This window comes from Dipodomys ordii, unplaced genomic scaffold (genome assembly GCF_000151885.1).
Source record: "Dipodomys ordii isolate 6190 unplaced genomic scaffold, Dord_2.0 Scaffold207, whole genome shotgun sequence".
NCBI classification, from domain to species: domain Eukaryota; kingdom Metazoa; phylum Chordata; class Mammalia; order Rodentia; family Heteromyidae; genus Dipodomys; species Dipodomys ordii.
In genome coordinates, this window is record NW_012267423.1 from 1,631,020 (window position 1) to 1,653,074 (window position 22,055).

The window sequence follows — 22,055 nt, forward strand, 5'->3', positions numbered from 1 at the left end:
GACCAGACCCCCCCCCCAAAAAAAAGAAAAAAAATACTCCAAGAATATCTTTTCTCAGTAACAAAGCCTTTCCTCAAGGAAAACATTTACCAAGCAATCAATGAACACTAGTCCCTTCTAGTCTGGGTATTGCCTTCCTGTCTTACAAAAGTGTAGAGGTGAGTGTGGGGGTAAGAAATGTTTATAAAAATTAAATTCTTGTCCTATAGGCCCACTAAAAGACTGAGACCTAAGCATAGTGAATCATGTGTCCCTTCCCATACACTTCACCATCAAACAAGGATCTTCAATAACAGGATTAGAAACCATACAAAATATGGCTTCAACCTACATGGTATTAAACTAGAAATCAATAACAAAGAGAGTTCTGGAAAAATTCCAAAATATTTACAGATTAACCAGCATTAAATTAAAATGAATGATACATAGGTCAAAATGGTTCTCAAGAGAAAATTTTAAACATTTTGAACTCGATGAAAATAAATTAAAAATGTATGATGCACAGTGAAAGTGGTGCTTAGAGGGAAATTTATAGCACTGGATGAACAGACAAAAAAGAAGTTCTAAAACCAATAATTTAAATTTTCACTTTAGGAAACTGGAAAAAAAAAACCCAGTCAAATTCAAACTAAGAAGAAGAAAAGAAGTAAGAATATGGAATAGAAATTAGTAAAGGAAAGAACAGAGAAATCAACTAATTCAAATGCTGGTTCTCTGAAATAAATGACAATAATATTGACTAAAAATCAAGTGAAAAAGTAAGAAACTAAGTAAAAAAGAGAGGGAGAGGGGGAGGGTGAACAGACACAAGGCACTAATAGCAGAAATGCAAGCAAGATTGCACACTAATTACATGCACATTTTAAGTATGAGGGGCTGGGAAAGTGGCTCAGTGGGAGAGTGCTTGCCTTGAATGCATGAGGCCCTGGGTTCGATTCCTCAGCACCACATAAGCAGAAAAAGCTGGAAGTGGTGCTATGGCTTAAGTGATAAAGAGATTGAGCCTTGAGCTGAAGAGCTGAGGGACAGCACCTGGGCCCAGAGTTCAGGCCTCACGACTGACAAAAAAAAAAAAAAAGATTAAGTAAGAAACATTATGAACAATAGCATACCCACAAATTGGATAACTTTGACAAAATGAATTTATTCTACCAAGAATAAACTAATATAAGAAACATTATTCTCAGATGGTTTCACTGGTGAATTCTACCCAGTGTTTAAGAAAGAAATGATACTAATGTTCTACAGTGTGTTCTGGAAAATTGAAGCAGAGAAAATACTTCCTAATTCATTCTCAAAGGCCATCATTATTCTAATACCCAACGCACACAAAAACACCAAGAAAGGAAAATCAACATGAGAGATCAAATAAAATCCAACATGTGTGTAAAAAAATTCATACACCTTACTCAAGTGTGATATTTAGATATGAAATGCTGACACACAATTCAAATATCAATGTTTGGCTGGGTGTCGGTGGCTCCCATAAAATCCTAGCTACTCAGGAGGCTGGAATCTGCGGATGCTGCTTCAAAGCAGCCTGGGCAGGAAAGTCTGTAAGACTCTTAACTCCAATTAACCACCAGAAAACCACTGTGGCTCAAGTGGTAGAGCATTTGCCTTGAGCTGAAAAGCCTAGGGACAGTGCCCAAGTTCAAGCCCCACGACTAACAAAAAAATAAAAATAAAATAAAATATAAAATTAATGTTATCCATCATATTGACCAGCTAGAGAGGATAAACCATGTGATAATATCAATGGGTATTTGACAAAAACCTATGACAAGTAAACAGGCATTGAGACCCCTCTCTGCATCCCTATTTGACATGGTATTGGAAGTCATGACTAATGCAATAAAACAAGAAAAAGGCACATTATTTGAGAAGAGAGAAATAAAGCAAGCTATCTTTGTTTACAAATAAAATAATCATTTATGATGAAAATTCTGAAGAATCAATAATAATAAAACTTCCTGCAACTAAAGGCAATTAAACCTTAGTTCAAGATATCGTATGGAAGATCTCAGAATGGTCCATCTGCCCATTTTGACCCTATGATCTGTTCTAGAAAATAGAAGATTCAACATTCAATCAGTCTTATAGAAGAGGAAGGTGAGAGGTATGTATGGGAAGCTGTATTCTGGAAATGAGAAAGTGATAGAGAAACATGACTCAAGTTGAACAAAGACAGGACAGAAAAAAAACCCAAATCTCTCCTTTTTGGGGCTCCTGCATGCTTATAAGTTACCAGAGACTCAGTGCTGATTTAAATGCCAAAGCAGGCACATGTGTGTGCTAGATCCACTGCTAAACTAGCGGGACCTGGGGAAATGTTGCCAATCACAGTTCCTACACTATTCTCATAGTATTCTCTAGAAGACTAGCAATTCAGAGCATGTTATGAATAAATTATTTTTTCCATATGATCTTCTTGTCATTAGAAGCCATTTGGCTATAAAAATAATCTTGATCTAATCAAACCTAAATAAATGACCAAAATCTTTCATTAACAATATTTATTTTTTAAATTTACTAATATATTTTAGCTTCTTTGTTTCTAAAGAAAGTACAACACTAGTAATGGTTAATACTTATCGCACACTCACTCTGTGTCATAGACAGGCTACTTAAATGTCGTAGATCATCTAATACTCACATGAAGACTATTTTTATATTAGCTTCATTTTTCTTACAAGTAAGGAATCTAAGGCCCAGAGGAACACAATTTTGGTCTGCCAAAATGGGAAAGTTTTAAGTCTGTAGCAGATGTTGGCAAACTACAGTCTGTGGGGCAAATTTGGTCTGCCAGTTATTTTTGTATTACCCACATGCTAAAAAGATAGTCTTCATATTTTTAAATGATTCAAAGAATCAAAAATCTGAAATTCAAATTTTATTGTCCATAAGTAGAGTTTTATTAGAGCACTGCCACTCATTGTTTATGTATTGACTATAGCCACTTCACACTATAATGGCAAAGTTGAGATGGGACAGACAGTATGGACCTTCACAGAAAATCTTTACCAGCATGTTACCAGAAAAGCTGGCTCCTTAAGCCATACCCAAAGAAACATAGATCCCATGGTTTCCCTCATTTGTAATAATTAGTATATGGCTAGGACAGGCCTGGCAGATGAGCAGGATAGCTCAATATCTATGTACATATGACCATATAAGATGATGCTAATCAAAATGAACTCCAGGATAGGGAAACAAGAGATTTTTCTTTGCTGTTGTTTTTAATGTACTATGTGTTTTTAATGTATTTTAATGTACTATATTTCTTGTGTGTTTTTTTCCTATGGTTTATCCCCTGTTGTCACTGTATTTGATTTTGATACCCTGGATATTGTATATACATTTGTCTGAATTAGGGAAGGGAAGGGGAACAACAAAATGGTGAGACAGGACAAAGGGTGAACCAATGCAACAGCGATACTCACAAGATAATATGTTGTAAGTGAACCCTACAACTTGGGGCAGGGAAGCTGGGGGGAGGGAAAGTGGGAGAAAATGAGGGAGGGGGTAACAAGTTCAACAACAAATGTACTGACTAACTTAACCTACGTAACTGTAACCCCTCTGTACATCACCTTGACAATAAAATTAAATTTTAGAAATGCTGACTCTGCTCTATAGTGCTAGCTCCTATATGCTTCCCCAGCGTAGTTCCTACATGAGTAGTGGACTATTGAGAGGCTGGATGGATCACTTAACTTCGTGTGGTTGAGTAGGAGACTGAATTAGTATAAAAACTAAGACTTCTCACAGCTAGGCCCCACTCTTCATACTGAGTATTATTTTTGTCTAAGAGTCCTAATCTGTATACTTAAGAACCTTGCCATTGAAGTGGATAGTTTGTTTCTAAAATTAAAATACAAGCAACACAAATTTGTTAACAAATTACTACCATTTGCTTTGAATACTGATCATCATTTATTAGTTTCAGTCTAGATTTCTAGGCTAAATACATGATTATTATCTTATAGCATCTCCATACACAATTTGAGTTTAAAAATATATAGACATATTGATATATATAATGAATGTGTATGCATACATGCATGTATGTAAAGTAACATGTAATGTTTGTAGTGTGATATATACAAAAATGTGAATATATTTAATTTATACATATATGCTAGACATATAATTGTGTATTTGCCTATCACATCTAACTTACACATTTATATCACATGCACTTTTACTGTTGCACATACCCACATGTCATTTTTGTGAGAATCATAATGCAACCTGATTTTCCCCTGCTAAGGCTTATTATTAGCTAGTACAATCTACTAGCATCCAAATAATCAGAAAGTTTACTTAGCTGCAAGACTCACTCAGATAATCTGTGTAAAGAAACTCTATGCATGGATATTATGGATATCTTTATAGCAAACTTCATTCTCAAAAATGAGAACTGAAATGCATATTAGAGTGAATATAAAAAGTAATCCTAATAAATAATTGGATTTATTCCATTGGTTCTCTGAAAACAATTGAAGACAAAAATATCTGTCAACTTATCTCCTATTTAAATCCATTACTTTGCCAGACCTGACACATCATTATTTAATTACATTGCTTAAATTCTCAAGAAAAGGTTTCTTAAGAAATGCCCCATTGTTGCCCTAGCAAACATCTCTTCCAAACTGCTTTTAAAGGGTACCAAGTAATTTTCATTTAAAATAGTCATTGAACATCTTATATTTTTGGAAAAGAAAATGAAAGCTGAAGGAAGTAATTAAAGCCAGATTCTAACAGTCAATGCATCTGAGGCTCCAGCCACATAGTCCACGTGTGCTGTAGCTTCCAGTAAAACCCTACAATGAGGTAATTTTTTATTATTATCTTTATTACTATTGCAAAACCCAACCAGAGGTTAAAAAAACGATTTTTCTCATTAAATGCATTAAATGTATTATAAACTTTCAATGCCTCATGCCAAAAGGCAACTCTCTCCTATAGTTACCTTTTATAAAAACTGAGAGAGAACTGCTGATAAATTCTAGCTAATCTAAACATCTCAATTTAATCACCTTATTTTGCTCCCTTCTGTTCTCTTTTGTAGATCCAGATAAGGAAGTTGGCAGCGGGATCATCCTCCCTACTTTTTTTTTCCCTTCTGGTAGAAGGCAAGGAGAGAAAAAAAAATCACCTCATACCAAGAAATAAAGCCAACACACACACACACACACACACACACACACACACACACACACACACACACACACTTCTAAAAATCAGGGAGGAGGAAACAAAAAGGATGAGATGATGAGAAAGAAAACTTTCTTTTTCATGAACATGAATGCAATAGTTGATCTGGTCCAACTAACGATGAACAATTTCCATGCTCCTTTTTTACATTTTTATTAGCACCTATTGTCTAACAGAATGTTTGACATGTCTGTATATATATACCATGTGCCTTGATCAGATTCTCCTCCGATGTCACTCTTCCCTCTCCCCTCTCCACTCCACATCTATACCATCAGCTGCACTGTTCCACTTTCACTCGTGCACATGAAGTGTTTGAGGCTCTTTACCATCCTTCAGCCTCTCCATTTGTCCTCTCCACTCCCACTAGTACCCACACCCCAGACAGGACCTGTCTTCAGATCCAGACATTAATGTCCTTCATTTATTTTTTCAGTGTATTGCTAACTGTTCAAAGGGATTTCACTGTGGCATTTTACATATGTAATTTTATACTTTACACAGGCAAATATTTTCATCAAATTGGTCCCTTCAGTTACTCCAAGTCCCCCTTAAAATATCTCTCTTAGATCATTGGATATAAATACCAAGATTTTTAAGCTTAAAGTTTTTAAAAAATGATCTTGCCAGAGTAAGGTACCAGTGGCACACTTCTGAAATCCTAGCTACTCAGAAGACAGACATCTGAGGGTTGTTGGTCAAAGCCAGTCCAGGCAGACCAATCCAAGAGACATTCTTACCTCTAATTACCAAGCAAAAAGCCAGAGGTGGAGGTGTGCTTCAACTGGTAGAGCACTAGTCATGAGCAGAAAAGCTAAGCCAAGAACAGCAGGCTCATAGTTCAAGATATGCCAGAATTCAGCTATACAACTACATAGTTAAAATATGGCTAAACACATCCACCTAATATAAAGGGGTATTTAAAAAGTGCCTAGAACCCATCTTTTTTCTTTGGATAAAGCTTTGTATAAATGCATGTTTAACCCTTAATTATAGTAGGTAAGTCATAGTTTACCCTGGAAGAATCTTTTGTCTCTTAATGGGTTATATACATCTAAATGTTTGTATTTCTATTATAGAGTTATAATCTTGTCCAGTACAAAAGTATGTAATTCTTTCTAGGGGTGCTGAGGCTAGTAGGTAGATTCCTTAGAGTCCTGTATTCACAGACTAAAACTGAGGAGGGAGGGTTGACATTGTTTACCATACGCCTTTTAAAGAATAGTTCCTGATTGTGTTACACTTTACCCTTACATATTATTACATTGTCATGATAGTTGAGATACAGCAAAAACAATTTGAAGTTGGGTGCCAGTGGCTCACATGTCTAATCCTAGCTGCTCAGGAGACTGAGATCTAGAGAACTGGATTCAAAGCCAGCCAGTCGGCAAAACTCTATGCCCAAAATAACCAGCAAAAAGCAGGGGCTTGAACTTGGGCTCACACTCTCCCTTGGCTTCTTCAGCATTAAGCTTTCCACTTGAGCCATAGTGCCACTTCTAGCTTTTCTTCTAATTGGAGATAAGAGTCTCATGGACTTTTTTGCCCAGGCTGGCTTTGAACTTCAACCCTTAGATCTCAGCTCCTGAATAGCTAGTGCCCAACACCAGTATCCTGCTAGATTATGTGACACTTTTAATCTATACAATGCTTTCTTTATTCAAGAAGAGTTTTTGTCACATGGCAGATCGTCACTCTCCAAGTCCCTATTTAGCCTGTGAGTCTCACATGAAGAAAGAGGTGGGGAATGCAGGGAGAAGGAGGGAAGGGAATGTTCTGCACTTCAAGGACTACAGACTTGACGAAGAACCCAGAGTTCATTGTAGCTCAACCACCATTCATACATGCTCAGTTTCTCATCCACTTTTGTCTACTGTGACTTAGAGTTTATTCAATTTATGCTAAACTTTTTAATCTTAATTCTTTAATAGAAGACCTTAATCATCTTACCTGAATTCCCACATCAGTGATTTTATAACACTCAGATATAGAAAGTTCCTTCAGTTTTTTATGTCTGGAAAGTATTGACAAACCCTAAAAATGTAAAGAGCATTTCATGAATAATTTAGTACAGATGGTACATTTCCAATCACTACTTGTTCAAGCTAACAACATAAAAAAGACAACCACTTATGCAAACTAATTAACTTCTGTCTTGTAACTTCTTGATATTTAAAAAAGCATAAAATCATGTTGACTAGAAAAAAACTATTAAGTAAAATTTTCCTGTTGTCTCAAATGGTTTATAAAGTGTTAGAGAATCCCAGAGCAAAATAATTCAAAAGCTGCTATGTTTCCTGATAAATGCCGGCTGAATCACCCTTTCTTTGAAGATACTCCATGTGGCTAATGTTATATATATATATATATATATATATATATATATATATATATATATATATATATTCAATTAACCGAAGAAACAAATATATATATATATATATGTGTGTGTGTATATATATGTATATATACCTTCAATTAACCATCTTCCTTCTTCAGCCTTTTGAGTACTGGAATTACAGGCATAAACCACTACCCTCAACTTATATTCATCATTTTACATTTTATTTTCAGGGCTGGTTTTCATTTTATCGATCTTAAATACAACATTTGGAACATAATTGAAAATGATTTTTTTCCTGGATGTACAGATTAAATCCTCTCATTTAAAGAAAAAAGAGAAAAATCCAGAAAAGAAAAGAATGATTAATTTAGCTACTGTTTAAACTGTGGTTCTGATTTTGCTCAAAGGTCCTATATACTACTGCAAAATCTCTCAGTTGATTTTTTTAATGTTATTGTGTCTCTGTGTCTTTTGCTAGGAACACATTGTTTTCTTCCTCATTTCCAAACAAAGAATAGCCAAACCCTGTGGAGCCATCACATATGGTCTGCATCCCAGATGTTGATGATATTTTATATTCATGCTAGAAGAACTGGAAGAGTTTAGATATTCTCCAACAGGAACCAAATTATTTGAACAAAAATATCAAGAACTGCAAAGTTCATCACTGCATCCTATATTTGATAAGATATGCTTTATTATTCTATTATAAAACTGTCCTATGAAATTATCTCTTAAGTGTGCATTTAGATTTGTGTAGACTAGCTAGAGGTTTTTTAAGATTAGCTACAAGTAAAATGCACTTACTAAATATGACATGTATCAGTCTAGATGTTCTTTACCACTTTATTAAAACATTCTGAAAACTAAAATATTAAAACAGAATGTATGCTTAATCAATACCATTGTTCATTAAAAAAAGGTCAAAATTAAATTGATCAATACCATAAATGCATAGTGAGATGTCACAACTCATTTATGAGGATGACTAGAATTAAAAGGCTAGACATTAAAAAGAGTTGATGCAAAGCCGGGTGCCAGTGGCTCACGCCTATATTCCTAGCTACTCAGGAGGCTGAGATCTGAGGATTATGATTCAAAGCCAGCCCTGGCAGGAAAGTCCATGAGACTTTTATCTCCAATTAACCACCAGAAAACTGGAAGTGGCACCATGGCTCAAGTGATAGAGCGCTTGCCTTGGGCTGAAGAGGTCAAGCCCCATGACCAACAACAAAAACAAAAAAAGGGTTGATGAAGATGTGGACAAATTTGCATCCTTATACAGTGCTAGTAGCAACTATGGAAAATGATGGTAGAAATCTGAAGATGGTCAGCAACTATGGAAAATAGTCAAACAGTTCCTCAAAAGTGAAACACAGAGCTGGGAGCCAACTCTGTGTAATCTTTGCTACTTGGGAGGCAGATACTGATTATGGTTCAAGGCAAGTCCAGGCAAAATGATCCCACCCATCTCAACAAATAGTTGGGCAAGGTGGCTGTTATCCTAACTATCTAGAAGCTGATAGCAGGAGGATTGCAGTTCCAGGCCAGGTCAGGCCAGGCAAATGGTTCATGAGGCCCCATCTCAATAGAATAGGCAGGTGTGGTGATATGAGCATTTCATCCCAGCTATAGTGATAAGAGTAAATAAAAGGGTCACAGTGCAGACCAGCTTAGGCACAAAGCAAGAACCTTTCTCAAAAGTAACCAGAGAGCTGGGTACCAGTGGCTTACACTTGTAATCCTAGCTACCCAGAAGGTTGAAATCTGAGAATTACAGTTCAAAATCAGCCCAGGCAGGAAAGTCTATGAGACCTTTATCTCCAATAAACTCCCTCAAAAAAAAAATCTGGAAGTAGAGCTGTGGCTCAAGTGGTAGAGTGCTAGGCTTGAGCAAAAAAAGCTCAGGGATAATGCTTAGACCCTGAGTTCAAGTCCTAGGACCCCTCCCCCCCCACACACACACACACGAAAGAAGAAGAAGGTCTAGAAGAAGGAGGAGGAGGAAGAGGAGGAGGAGGGAGGGGGAGGGGAAAGAGGGGGGAGGGGGAGGGGAGGGCAGGAAGAAGAGTAAACAGGCTGGTGATGCAGCTTATGTGGTAGAGTGCCTGTCTAGAAAGTGAGAAGCTGTACTGCACCCTCCAAAACACCCTACAAAGGTGACACTTAGTTATCATATAACCCAGAAATTAGATCCAACTCAAGACAAAACATGTCCACACAAAATTTTATACATGAATGTTCCTAAAATATCCAAATGCCTATCAACAGATGAATAGGTAAATAAAGTGAGTTATATCGATGCAATACCATGCTATTTAGTAATCAAAGGTAGTAACACAAGCTATTTTATGGAATAACCCCAAAACATAACATAAAGTAAAAGAAGTCAGAATCAAAACCCATATATTATATGATTCCATCCATATGTAAAGGCCAAGATGGGCAAATGCATGAAAACAACAAATAATATGTGGTTGTCTAGGGCTGACCTGGGGCTGGAATAGGGCTAGAGGTGGCTGCTAACAGAAAGGATCTATTTTTGGAGAGATAAAAATGTCCTGGAATTTGATTCTTGTTATGGTTACACAACTCTGAATATATTTTAAGCCACTAATTGTATACTTGAAATTAGTGTGTTTTTCTTGCATGTTGTGAATGGATGTATATTGAATTTTTAAAAATTATCTGAACTATTGGCCATAAAATTCCTCCTAAAGTAGAAGCCATGAGCCCCATAAGTTCATTGTTTGTTTTATTTAATACCTTGGGATGAATGTCTTAGAGGTTAGTGACTAATGCTAAACTTTTACCTCTGTAAAAGATGAAAAGGATAGAGCAGCAAGGCAGCACAAATGTAAGGAGGAAAGGGGAGACTGCAGGATGGAGTGACTGGGTTTTTGGACAAAGACAAGCTGGAGTCCACTTCCAGGTGAGGCATCATTGCAATGTGGGTCCTCCCTGGTCTCCAGAAGCCAGCCAGACTTACAAGGGCTCTTGTAGGAGAGAGGTTTATTTTCCCAAAGAGGCTAAATTTAATAACTAGGCAAAACAGGGGAAATGACTTGGCGTGGGAACTGGTGACGTTAGCATCACTGCAGGTGGTGCAAGAATCTGAGGCTTCAGGTATCCTAAGAACCAAATGCTCCTCTATAGCCCATGTAACGGAGGAAGCTGTATCTAGGAATTCCTAAGCCAGTATCAGGTTCGTTTGAGGAGAGTGTCAAGACACAAGGTTCAAAAGAAAGCATAGACCAAGTCACAAGAGCCTTGTACATTATTCTAAGGAAAAAAAAAGGGCTTTGACCTATGCAACACAGACGGATAGAGCTTTCCCTGTCGAGAGAATACAGGCTGCTACCTAGTGAGCATAATGAGAAGAACTAATTGGCAGGTGTGACTGCTTCCAGTAGGAATGAAAAGTTGGTCTACAAGAGCTGTTTAAAGAGGAAGAAGAATTTGAAGGAAGCTTTAAAGATACAGTTTATTCTTGACAAGTAAAATAATGGGAACAGTGTTTCAGATTGAGGAAGTGGCATGGAGAGAGACTTCACTTGGGAAGTGTGAGTTGTTTTGGAAGTAATTCAGCTTGAGGGTCACTGGGCTGAGTGGGAGGGGAGACAGAACACTGCCAGGGACAGAAACATCCACACAAGATGTTGGAAGCAGAAAATCCATGAACATTTTTCCTCCAATTTTACATCTGGAATTGTTTAGCTAATGTAGATTAGCATTAGCAATAAATGAGTTACCAAATGTTGGGATGGTGTATTTGTCTGCATGTCTGTGTGTTTCTGTGTTGTGTACTTACTATACAGCTGAGTCATACTACTTCTGAATTTACAATATCACTAACATAAATGTAAAATGTCCTCCTCCCAGCTCTTTATTTTACAAATACTCAACTTTACAGAAAAGTTTTGAAAAATGTCCCATTAAAACTTTTTAAAGGGGCAAGGGAACAGAAAAAGAATAATATGGGATGAATATGAGTAAAGCATATTATGTGCATGTGTGAAAATATCACAATTAAGCCACCTTGTATAACTAATATGTGCTAATAAAAAAGATCAAAAGAATGTTACAGAGAATACCTCTTACCAAAAATCATCAATTATAATCATTTTACTATATTTTCTTAACTACTGTATATATGAACATTCATATTTTCTTCATGTACTTATATGAATATAGTTTAATATTTCTACACATGCACATGTAACTATTTTTACATATTTGCACAGAAATTTCTCCAAACCTTTTGAAAATAGATTTCAGATAGCATGGTGCTTTATCCCCTAAATATTCTCTATACATCCTTGTAGGAATAAAGATGCTCTGCTGTGTAACTCTATAGTATTATGTGTACATTGTATAACATGCATGGCATTAGGAAACCTGACAAGTTCTAGTAATGCCCTAATAGTTAATAATACAAAGTCAATAATTATTTTTTCTTATAGCCATAGCCCCAGTTTGTGAATTGCATGTTTGTTATGTCTTCTTAGCTTTCAGCTTTGTCTTTCAAGACATTGACTCTTGAAGGTCCCAGTCCAGTTTCTGTGGGGAATTGCTAATTCTCAACTCACAAGTGGTTTTCTCGTGTTGTTTTAGAGGTCCCACTTCCCTGGACCTCAGGCTTCATTTGTGTGTGTTCTGTGCATATGGGTGGTCTCTTGCAAGAGTATCATCAGACTAAGACATGCAGCTGTATTCACTCCCACTCAAGCTCAAGCAGAACCGAGAAAATGTGGAATTTGAAGAAGCCTTAAGTGTTTAGTTAAGAGGAAGGAAACAGTGCCAGATTCACTCATTCATTCACTCATTGAACATTTGGGGTGCATCTTGGGAACCAGGCCTCAAGATGAGTTGGTCCAGCCCCAGCCCGGAAGAAACTTATGATGCTGGAGGGAGACAGAGAGAGAGATCAAATATTGAAATATACTGAGCTGGTGACTGGGGTACAGGCATATAGAAAGTACAGCAGAAACAGAGGAGACCCTAAATTTACAGAAATTCCAGAAAATCTTCTCATAGCTGAAACTTCAGAGATAAGAATTTACTGGGTAGAGATTCGGGGAGAGGGTGTTTCAGACAGATGGAGTAACTTGTCAGGGAGAAGAAAGAGAACAGCGTGTTTGAGGAGATGGGAGGGTATTGGTTGGTTCTGTATTGCTAGAGCAGAAAGAGAAAGGTTCAACAAGCTGGAAGTAAGGCTGCAGAGGGAAGCAGGGCTCCCAGGAAGAGCAGGGTCCAGCACACCAGGTTGTTTAGATTTTCTACTGTGAGCAGAGTGGAACCTCTGAGAAACTCTGAAGAAGATAAGGGCGGCCTGGGAGTTGCACACTGGAAGGTTCCACCGCATTAGAGTAGAGTGGTGGGTTCGCAGACAGTGACTTCAGAAAAGAGAGGTGAAGAAGAACAATAGCACTGGAGGGGGAGGTGCACCAGAGAAAAGAGAATTCCACTATCGTAAAGATGATGACAATACTCACACTGGCTTCTTTCTATTCTTGTACAGTTGAGCTCAATTAGTAGCTATTATTGCTACTAGGCTATTTTAAGACACCACAGATAATAGGAAACCCTACTGTACTGTAGCAGCGATAAGATTCACAACAACGGGCATCATTGATATTGCCTAGAAATGATCTAGACTGACAAGTGATGTTATGGTAGTTATAGACAGCATGAATGACATGCCAAGGTTCTTTCCCTTTGCCATCAATGTCAGGGATTGCATGCTTAGCATCTCCCTATCCAGGTACATGAGGAATGGCATGAGGAACATTCAGGCAGAAGCATAGCATGTCTAAAGGTCCTGAGGTAGGCAAGAATTTGGCTTGAGGAGCTAAAAGGCGGCATGGGGTGGGGTTGGAGGGAAGGAAGTGGGGAGAGCACAGGTATGAGGTGATACCAGAGGGTTGTGAAGCGGTGTGTCTAACTCACTTCCTGGTCTTCCCCTGATTGAATTTCTTTGTTTCATTGGACACTGTTGGTTATTTGCTCTGCTTCATCTTCGACTGCATTGGCTTGGTCTTTGTACCACCTTCTGACATTCCTTCTTTAGTCTCTGTCATAGACCCTTTTGCCCACCCTTTAGCATTGGTGCTCCTCTGTGTTGCTCTTAGGTGGACATCTCTCTTCAGTCCCATGTCTCCCTGAGGACACCAGCCATCGTCACACCTTTGGGTGAAGGACATCCTCACCCGCAGCTCATCATTCTCTCCCCACTAGCCTTTCACCTGAGTCTCTTACCTGCCATACTTCAGCCTGATAAAGCTGAAATCCACTTCCTCTCAAAACCCATTACTTTTCCTAGCCAGTTACTTTTTTGTGAAGTGGGACCTTCACCCATTCAAATCCAGAATTTAAAAATCATTCTTATCCCTCCATCTAGACCCTCATCTTCTACAAGTTATCAATCACCGAGTTCATTCAGTTTCACCTACTTAATATTCTTGAATAAGACTTTCCCATGCTACTGCTAGCCTCTGTTCCAGTTCAAGAACTCCTCACCTCTGTCTTCAACCCCTCCAGTCTTTTTCCCTTCCAATCTAGCCCCAAAGAATTCCAAAGAGTTGTCTAAAATGGGAGACCAGCTCTGACGAAGCTATAGAGTATTATCTGTGTCTTCAAGCCTAGCTCTTTGGCCTAACATGGAATGTCCCCAGTGATACCTGCTTTTCATAACAAATTCTAGCAGGCCTCAGCTGCCTAGGCTCCTGGAACAAGACTGTGTTTGGATTCTTCTATGTGGGAAAGGCTGAGTCAAAATCTCTCCATCACTACACCTGTCACACCATATTTAAATCGCCCACACATGTCCTTCCAAATCAGAATGCAGAGAACAGATCTGATTCATGTGGTTGGTCATTGTCTAGTCCAGCACTTGTTCCTTCACTCAAGGAGTGTTGTGTTCACCACTTGCCAGGGTTCTGGGAAACAGCAGTAAGCAGAACAAAGTCTTGGTCTCTGTGGACTTCATGTTCTAAGTGGGGGATGTCACTCCATTGGCCTACATAATAGCTACTCACAATCTAGTACAATCAGGAAAATGGTTGAAATGTGGGCAAATGAGAGTCTTCCTAAACCACTGTCTAAGCACACCGTCTGGAACATTACTGACTCATTTTTCCTTTAAATAACAAATATGGTAGTGACCAAGGCAACTGAAAAAAGGGGATTGAGCTGTGCTGATTGTGGGTAGTGTGGTCTTTAGTAAATTATAATTCTCTTTACTAATAGAATACAGTTTCCTCTATACATTCAGATACAATACCATATCAAATAGTCACTGGTGTAGAAAAGGAAGGAATAATACCTAATTGTTTGGGGGGTGGGGTCCAGTCGTGGGGCCTGAACTCTGGGCCTGGGTGCTGTCCCTCAGCTCTTCAGCTCAAGGTTAGCGCTCTACCACTTAAGCCACAGCGCCACTTCCGGCTTTTTTTTTTTTTGCTTATGTGGTGCTGAGGAAACGAACCCAGGGCCTCATGCTCATGCATGCAAGGCAAGCGCTCTACCACTGAGCCACCTTCCCAGCCCCTAATACCTGATTTAATTACAGGATTTTTGATAAATTATCTTTTGTTTATTTTGCTGGTACTGGAGTCTTAACTCAGGCTAGACAGTGCAGTAGCCAGCTCATGCTACTTAGGAGGTGTAGATTTGGAAGACCATAGCTCTAGGCCAGCCCAGGCAATAAGTTAGCAAGACCCCATGTCAATAAAGAAGCTGGGTATGGTAGAATGCAACCAAAATCCTAGCTATATGGAGGCAGTCTTACAGCCTGAACCCAGCCTGGGCAAAAAGCGTGAGACTATATTTAAAAATAACTTAAAGCAAAAGGTCTGGCAGTTTGTCTCAATTGGTAGTGTGTGCCTAACAAGCATATAGCCCTAAGTTCAAACCCCAATGTCCCCTCTGCCCCCACCCAAGATTTTAAGGACACCTAGCCTTTGTCAGCCTTTCAATATTATTTCTTACACTTTCCTGAAGATTAAGCTACCCCAACTAAGTGGATTTCTTGAAGCCACTGCATGTTTAGACTCCATGCCTCTGTGCAGGTCATTTCTTCTCAGGCTCACACTCCCCTCTCCTTCTCTCGGAAAATAAGACTTTACTTGACCCTCTTTGCTTCCCCATGCAGATGGTGCTTTGCAAACATTTGCCCACCATAATACCAATGCCAGAATGAGGTGCCATATTTTTTCCTGTTCATTCAGGCACACAGTTGGAATATGTAACTGTAAGCTAAGTGAGTAGTGCAATTCTAACCAAAAACTCACTCAGGGGCTGGGAAGGTGGCTCAGTGGTAGAGTATTTGCCTTGCATGCATGAGGCCCTGGGTTCGAGTCCTCAATACCACATAAGCAAAAAGAAAAAAGCCGGAAGTGGCGCTGTGGCTCAAGTGGTAGAGCGCTAGCCTTGAGCTGAAGAGCTGAGGGACAGTGCCCAGGTCCAGAGTTCAGGCCCCACGACTGGACCCAAAAAAACAAAACAAAACAAAACAAAACACTCACTCAGATGAACTGAGACTACAATCAGAAAACAAGAAAATTTCCCCCATAAAGGTATGACTGGATCAATTTGATCTCTGGAGTATATGTGCGATGTCCCTCCAAGCTAGGGTTCTAAATGTTCAATCTGCAGTCAGACTCACACTTCATCAGACCTATAGTCCACCAAGGGTGTTCAGTTGCCCCAGCTGACATCTGGGTGACTCATTTTCATTTGACTGTTTGAGGTTAAGTCCCACAGCGGCTGTGGCACTGTCACTGTCAATCACTTGCCTTTTAGAGAAGACTGAACTGACTCACAGGAAGAAAACAATCCCCTTCTCAAGATTTACTTTCAATCATTTAGCAGAAAACAACTAGTTTTTAAACCATGAGGATCTATTCACAGCTCTCTTAAATATGTGCTCTTCAGAAGAAAATAAAAATAGAGAGTGGAACTTGAAATTCTATTCTTAATTTTTAATTTTCCCTCAGTCGGTAAAATTTTAGCAAATGGTTTTTGGAAATAAAAGAATTGTTTTTCACCAAATACTATAAAAACAAAGCTGTAACATTTAGTCCCCACTCCATCCGTTCAGCAGACATTCACCAGACACTTCAGGCTTGAGATAGTATAGTGGTGCAATTTAATTCTGAAGTTTATTATGTGCTTTGATCCTCTCCTTCTTGTTATGCTGTGACCTTCCAGTGACAACAGAGTACTCACATGATGCAAGGAGAGTTCTTACAGGAAAACAGGAGAAAAAAATCACATGCCTTTAAGCTTTAAAAGTCTAAGTTGTGACAGACTTAGGGCATAACATTTTTAACAACTATAAAGCTAGAATATATGTCAAGAGAAAAGGAGAAGAGCAAAGATAAGAAGAGAGGGTGGAGGAAACAGGTTAAAAAAAGAGGAGAGGGAAAGGGAGGAGACAGAATCAAGAAAGGAGCAAGAAGGGGAAAGAAAGGAGCTGAGGGGAAGGGAGAGCCAGAGGAAAACTAAAGAATGAGATGCTGAGGGATTCCCCCCAGAGGGTCCTGCTCAGATCTGTTCAGCTGGAAAGGAATTTGGAACCTCCAGACAGGTTTGAGGACCTAGAAATAAATGGGAATTCATTCCACTTTTGCCTGGTAGGATTGTGGGGAAAAAAAAGCAGAGTTTTTCTGTGATCATAATTTTATTGTTAAAATTTAATGAGGGAAACAGAAACAATTCAGTACTCAGCACTGAGGAAATTTAATTTTAACAGAATCATCTACATAGGAGAAAGATAAACTGAAAAGCCAAATGACACAGTAAGAAGACACTAAACTAGAAGGATAAGGGAAAGAGGTGGTATTATTAAAACCAGAGCCAAGATCACTAAGGAAAGCTAAAACTACAACTAATCTGTTCAAAGAAAAGGAAATTTGGGGAATGGTGATGATGTAAAGAAAGAGGGAAGAACTCTCTGGCCCCTTCTTTCTGGGGACTCTGCTCACTCACAAATGTGTCACAGATACCAACCTCAGCTTGAAATCTGGCTGACATGAGTTAGCCACAGTGCAGCAGAGTAAGGAGAGGCCGAGGCCTGAGTCAGTGGGCCAACACAGATGTGGGAACAGAATGTTTGCGAGGGTGGTCTGCGGCAATGGACTAAGATGGCCTCACAGGATCACCACATTCTAGCATGACCTGAGAGGTCCAAAGCTAGGCCAACATGCTAAGGAAGCCTGAACACTTGAAAGGACCTTGAAGTTGGGATGAAGACACATCAGGGATCTTGTAGGCCAGAAACTAAAGACCACAGGTCCTCTGACAACTCAGTGAATTCCAGCATTAGACTGAAAACAGCATGAGGGGAACAGATGTGAACCCCCACATGATGAGCTGTTCCATGTAACTGCTTCATATTATGCTTGAATAGCAGTTCAAAGAAAAGACCATCAGAGAAGAGACCCTCTAGTAGACGAATGGGAGCTGAATCCAAGTGCACTCATGGGTAAAGAAAGGAAAGAATCTAAACCAATGAACAGACACACCTGTCATCTTAAAGAGCCCTCTGACTGTTGGGGAAGGATGGACACAAAACATAGAGGTCCATCATGTAAAGAAACATAATAGATCATGTTTAAAGTTGCTCACAGAGATTCACACAGAGAAGTTCCAATACTTACCTGCAAGGTAGGGTTCTTAGAGAAGGTCTCCCAAACAAGTGATAACTGGTATCATTCAGAGATGAATAAAGATTTAGTAAGACAAAGGCAAAGGAGTCTTTCCTCTTGTCTTCCTATGTCTCTCCTACTGAACTGTCTTCAGGAGGAGTCTGTACATTTCTTATTTAACTAAAGCCTACCAAAGTGATTCAGAAACATGGCTGACCACTTAGGTCTTAGCTTCTATTAGATTAGCAAATGAGACAGTGATACCAAGGTAGGATGGTAGAGGCTCCACTTTAAGAGTAGTAATAGTTAATTTCAAGAAGAAGATGATGATGATGATGATGATGACAACGATGACGACGAGGAAGAGAAGGAGGAGGGGAAAAAAGAGGAGGAGGAAGAGGAGGAAGAGGAGGAAGAGAAGAAGAGGAAGAAGAGGAGGAAGAAGAGGAGGAAGAGAAGGAAGAAGAGGAGGAAGAGGAGGAGGAGGAAGAAGAATAAGAAGAATAATGATCTGGGTGCTGGTGGCTCATGCCTGTAACTCTAGCAATTCAGGAGGCTAAGATCTAATGCTCGCTGTTCAAAGCAAGCACAGACAAGAAAGTCTGTGAAATGCTTTATCTCCAATTAACAACTAGAAAACCAAAGTGGTGGAATGCTAGCCTTGAGCAAAAGAGCTCAGAGATAGCACCCAGGCCCCAAGGTCAAGCCTCATGACCAACACAATAAATAGATATATATTAAAACAATGAATGAATTAATGAATAAGTAAAGGGCTTAAAGGGGCTATTTCTAGACTTCAGTCTTGAAGTAAAGACTTACATCTCAAGGTTTTTAGATGGTTTATAGACTGTGCAATCCACAAGAAATATACACTTAAGCCATCTAAAGTATATGATCTTCATGTCTACCAAACATCTTTGATAAAACAAATTTCAGGTTATTTTGCATGACTTTGTCAGTACTTTCCTCAAATTATTGGATTTTGAGATTTTTTTTAAACTGAGAAACATAACGATTTACCATAACCTCATCTATCTGTATTCTAGAAGCAATGATCCTAAATCTGCTGTTTATAATTTATTAAATAAATAAAGCTAGTTGTTGTTCTTTCCATTGTTTATAAACCAGAAAATTATTGCTTTACAGAAAATAATAAACTGTTCTGAATATTTTTTTACCTCATTACAGATGACTGTTCCAGAGATATCTACCGATACCAAAGAAAAGATGTTTACAATATACTCAAGTCCTTGATCAGTCAAATGGCCACAATTTCTTAAACTCAAGTAGTTTAAATTAGTGCAGCTAAAAGGAAAAGACATAAAGAATTAAGTTCAGCTTTCAATACAATCATTGATATCTATTTCTTTGTGTAAATATTATTGAAGATAGGTTTTTCTTTTTCTCAACATAAATGTAAGCCTAAAAGTGGAAAGTAACTTGGCATTATAAAGTTGAATGAAATGCAGGTAGATTAATATGCAAGACTTTCTTTAACTTAGTTTCATATTTCATTTCTAAAAGCAAAAAAAAAATCACAGGTATGGACAACATTATGGAAATGCCACAATGACAAGTCACAGAACTCCTAAGCTTGCTGCAGGAATTGGATTTGACCTTTAGTGAACACGAGGCCTCTGGCAAGAATAAACAACCCAGCTACAAAACCCCTTGTGAAATATGGAGTAAAGGTTCCCATAGAGGCAATGTCTTTGTAAAGTACAGCAAGTCACTGTTCAAATAGTCATCACTTCGTGAGTGGCTCTGTTTCAAATGCTTCCTAGGTAACAGTGATGAGAAACAGCTCAGATGTCATCAAGATACTACTTTAATGTGTGACTTCAATGTCTTTGATTTGATTTCACTGAGGATTGAATTGATGTTCTCCAAAGGGCTTAGAGTCAAGGTTTTTAGGTCTGTCTCTGATCCTTCCTATTGGCCATTATGCAATTGCTAATGTAGCACATAGAGTTCTCTGATGTAGAATATTGGTTTCCCATACCGCTCTGCCAGTTGCACAATAGAGGAATCACCCAGGAGCACACAGTTACTTAAGTTGAGCTCTCTTATTTTTGTGCTGGAAGGGCCCTCAAGAAACTGCTTTAGTCCCATATCACCAATCCTGTAAGAGACAGTAAGAAAAGCTTCATATATTATTTTACATATAATGGTATTATCCTAACAGTTTTTAATATCCATTTTTGAAACAGTAAGTCATGTTATTATACTAAGATTGTCAACATTTTAAAACCAAATTTGATTTTGCACAGGTGATAATAATGGGAGAGGTATTTAAAATATTCTTCACTTGATTATTTAATTGAGTAGCATAATTATTAACAACACAAGAGAGTCTCTTTCTCCCAGGTTAAAATGAGAACAGATTAAGCAATCTCTAATATAATCTCTAGAAAAAAAAACTCATGAGAGGGAGACTAAGATTTACAAACTACTGTTTGAATCTTGGAGGGATTTGCACAAGGTCAATTCAGGTGATGGAAACCCAACAGGTGAAATACAGATCCTTTCCTTCTGAATCAGAGAAAACCTGATGGTAGAAGACCCTGACCTAACTTACCCATACTGTCCTAATTACAAACTCCTTCCTGGTGTCAGCACCTGGTATCTGTCCTGCTTTATAAATGTCTGAAGATTTGTTTGGCCTACCAGCTCCCTTTCTAATTCCATTTGGAGACTACCAATTCCTTCTAAAAAGCATTTTAGCAAATAAAGCAAGGCAGGTAAATACATCAATACAATCAAACCTAAAGTATTTTCACACAAAACAAGCCTACAGGTAGATATACACAGGAAAAACACTGAGAACAGCACAGGTTGATTGCTGACAGGTTCTATATCCTCCATTTGGTCAAACTGACCATGAACAGAGTAATAGAGCCAAAAGGTGATGCCCTGGTCAGCTGACCAGTCTATATTAATAAATATGCTGTGCCCAACACTCCACTCTCCACCTGTAATATGAAAGGCAGATGTGCAACATCTGGGTAAGCACATCAAGCTAGGTAGAAGTGGGGAAAGAGTACCTAAGAAGAAGGAAGAGCAAACACAACCAATCAAACTTTTCTAATGGCAAACACTGGGGTTGGAGTAATCCACCGGGAGATGCTTTCACTAACAAGAAAACAAAACACAACATGGGATTTTTCAGGCTAAGAAAACATGCCTCTGGAAAAGAATTTTAAAATATTAGATTTTGAAGAATAGTAGTTAATATGGAGTGAACTGGCTAAAATAAAAACATAGTGTTCATTTATGGTAAGAACAAGTGACAAACTAAAATTTAAGTAATAATAATCTAAGGTATCTAAGCCAAAAATGACCATTTAGAAAATTAGAAAATAGAGGGAATATTTAAAAAGTTCTTTTCAAATGCTGAAGATAAGGATGAACACTTTAAAATAAATAAGATATTAAAGCTTCCTGAGAAAATACTAGACAAATAAAAACAAATCATCAATAAAAATCCATCAAATAAAAAACAATTTATAAATTAAAAAGAAAAAAGTAAAAATTACAAATCTAAGTAAAAATGAAATGCAAAGATGAATCAAAGATTAAATATATCACCTTTGTAATAACAACAAATATGTAAGTTTTATAATAATTGTAAGTTAGAAATAAATGAAAAATATTATTCATTAAAATAAATATTCTCTAAATGGCTTTGTAAACAAAATCCAAACTATAAGTAATCTGTAAAAAATGATATTTAAAATAAAATGCCACTTTTTCAAATGCCACTTTTATATTGCATAAAAAATACTGTGAGAACAAGTTATTGTCTTTTCACTGTTGCATATTTTCATTTTCTTTTTCCTCTGCTG

At 38.0% G+C, this 22,055-nt stretch overlaps 1 protein-coding gene across 1 annotated transcript in view; it reads right to left on the reverse strand.

Annotated features, from left to right (window-relative positions):
* Fbxl13 (F-box and leucine-rich repeat protein 13) overlaps positions 1-22,055 on the reverse strand; it is a 171,049-nt gene that overhangs the window by 24,170 nt on the left and 124,824 nt on the right. The window contains exons 15-17 of the mRNA XM_013035265.1: positions 20,213-20,332; positions 19,389-19,515; positions 7,171-7,254 (exon numbers count right to left, since the gene is read on the reverse strand). Of these exons, the coding sequence (XP_012890719.1) occupies positions 7,171-7,254; positions 19,389-19,515; positions 20,213-20,332 (331 nt within the window). The remainder of the gene's footprint in view (positions 1-7,170; positions 7,255-19,388; positions 19,516-20,212; positions 20,333-22,055) is intronic.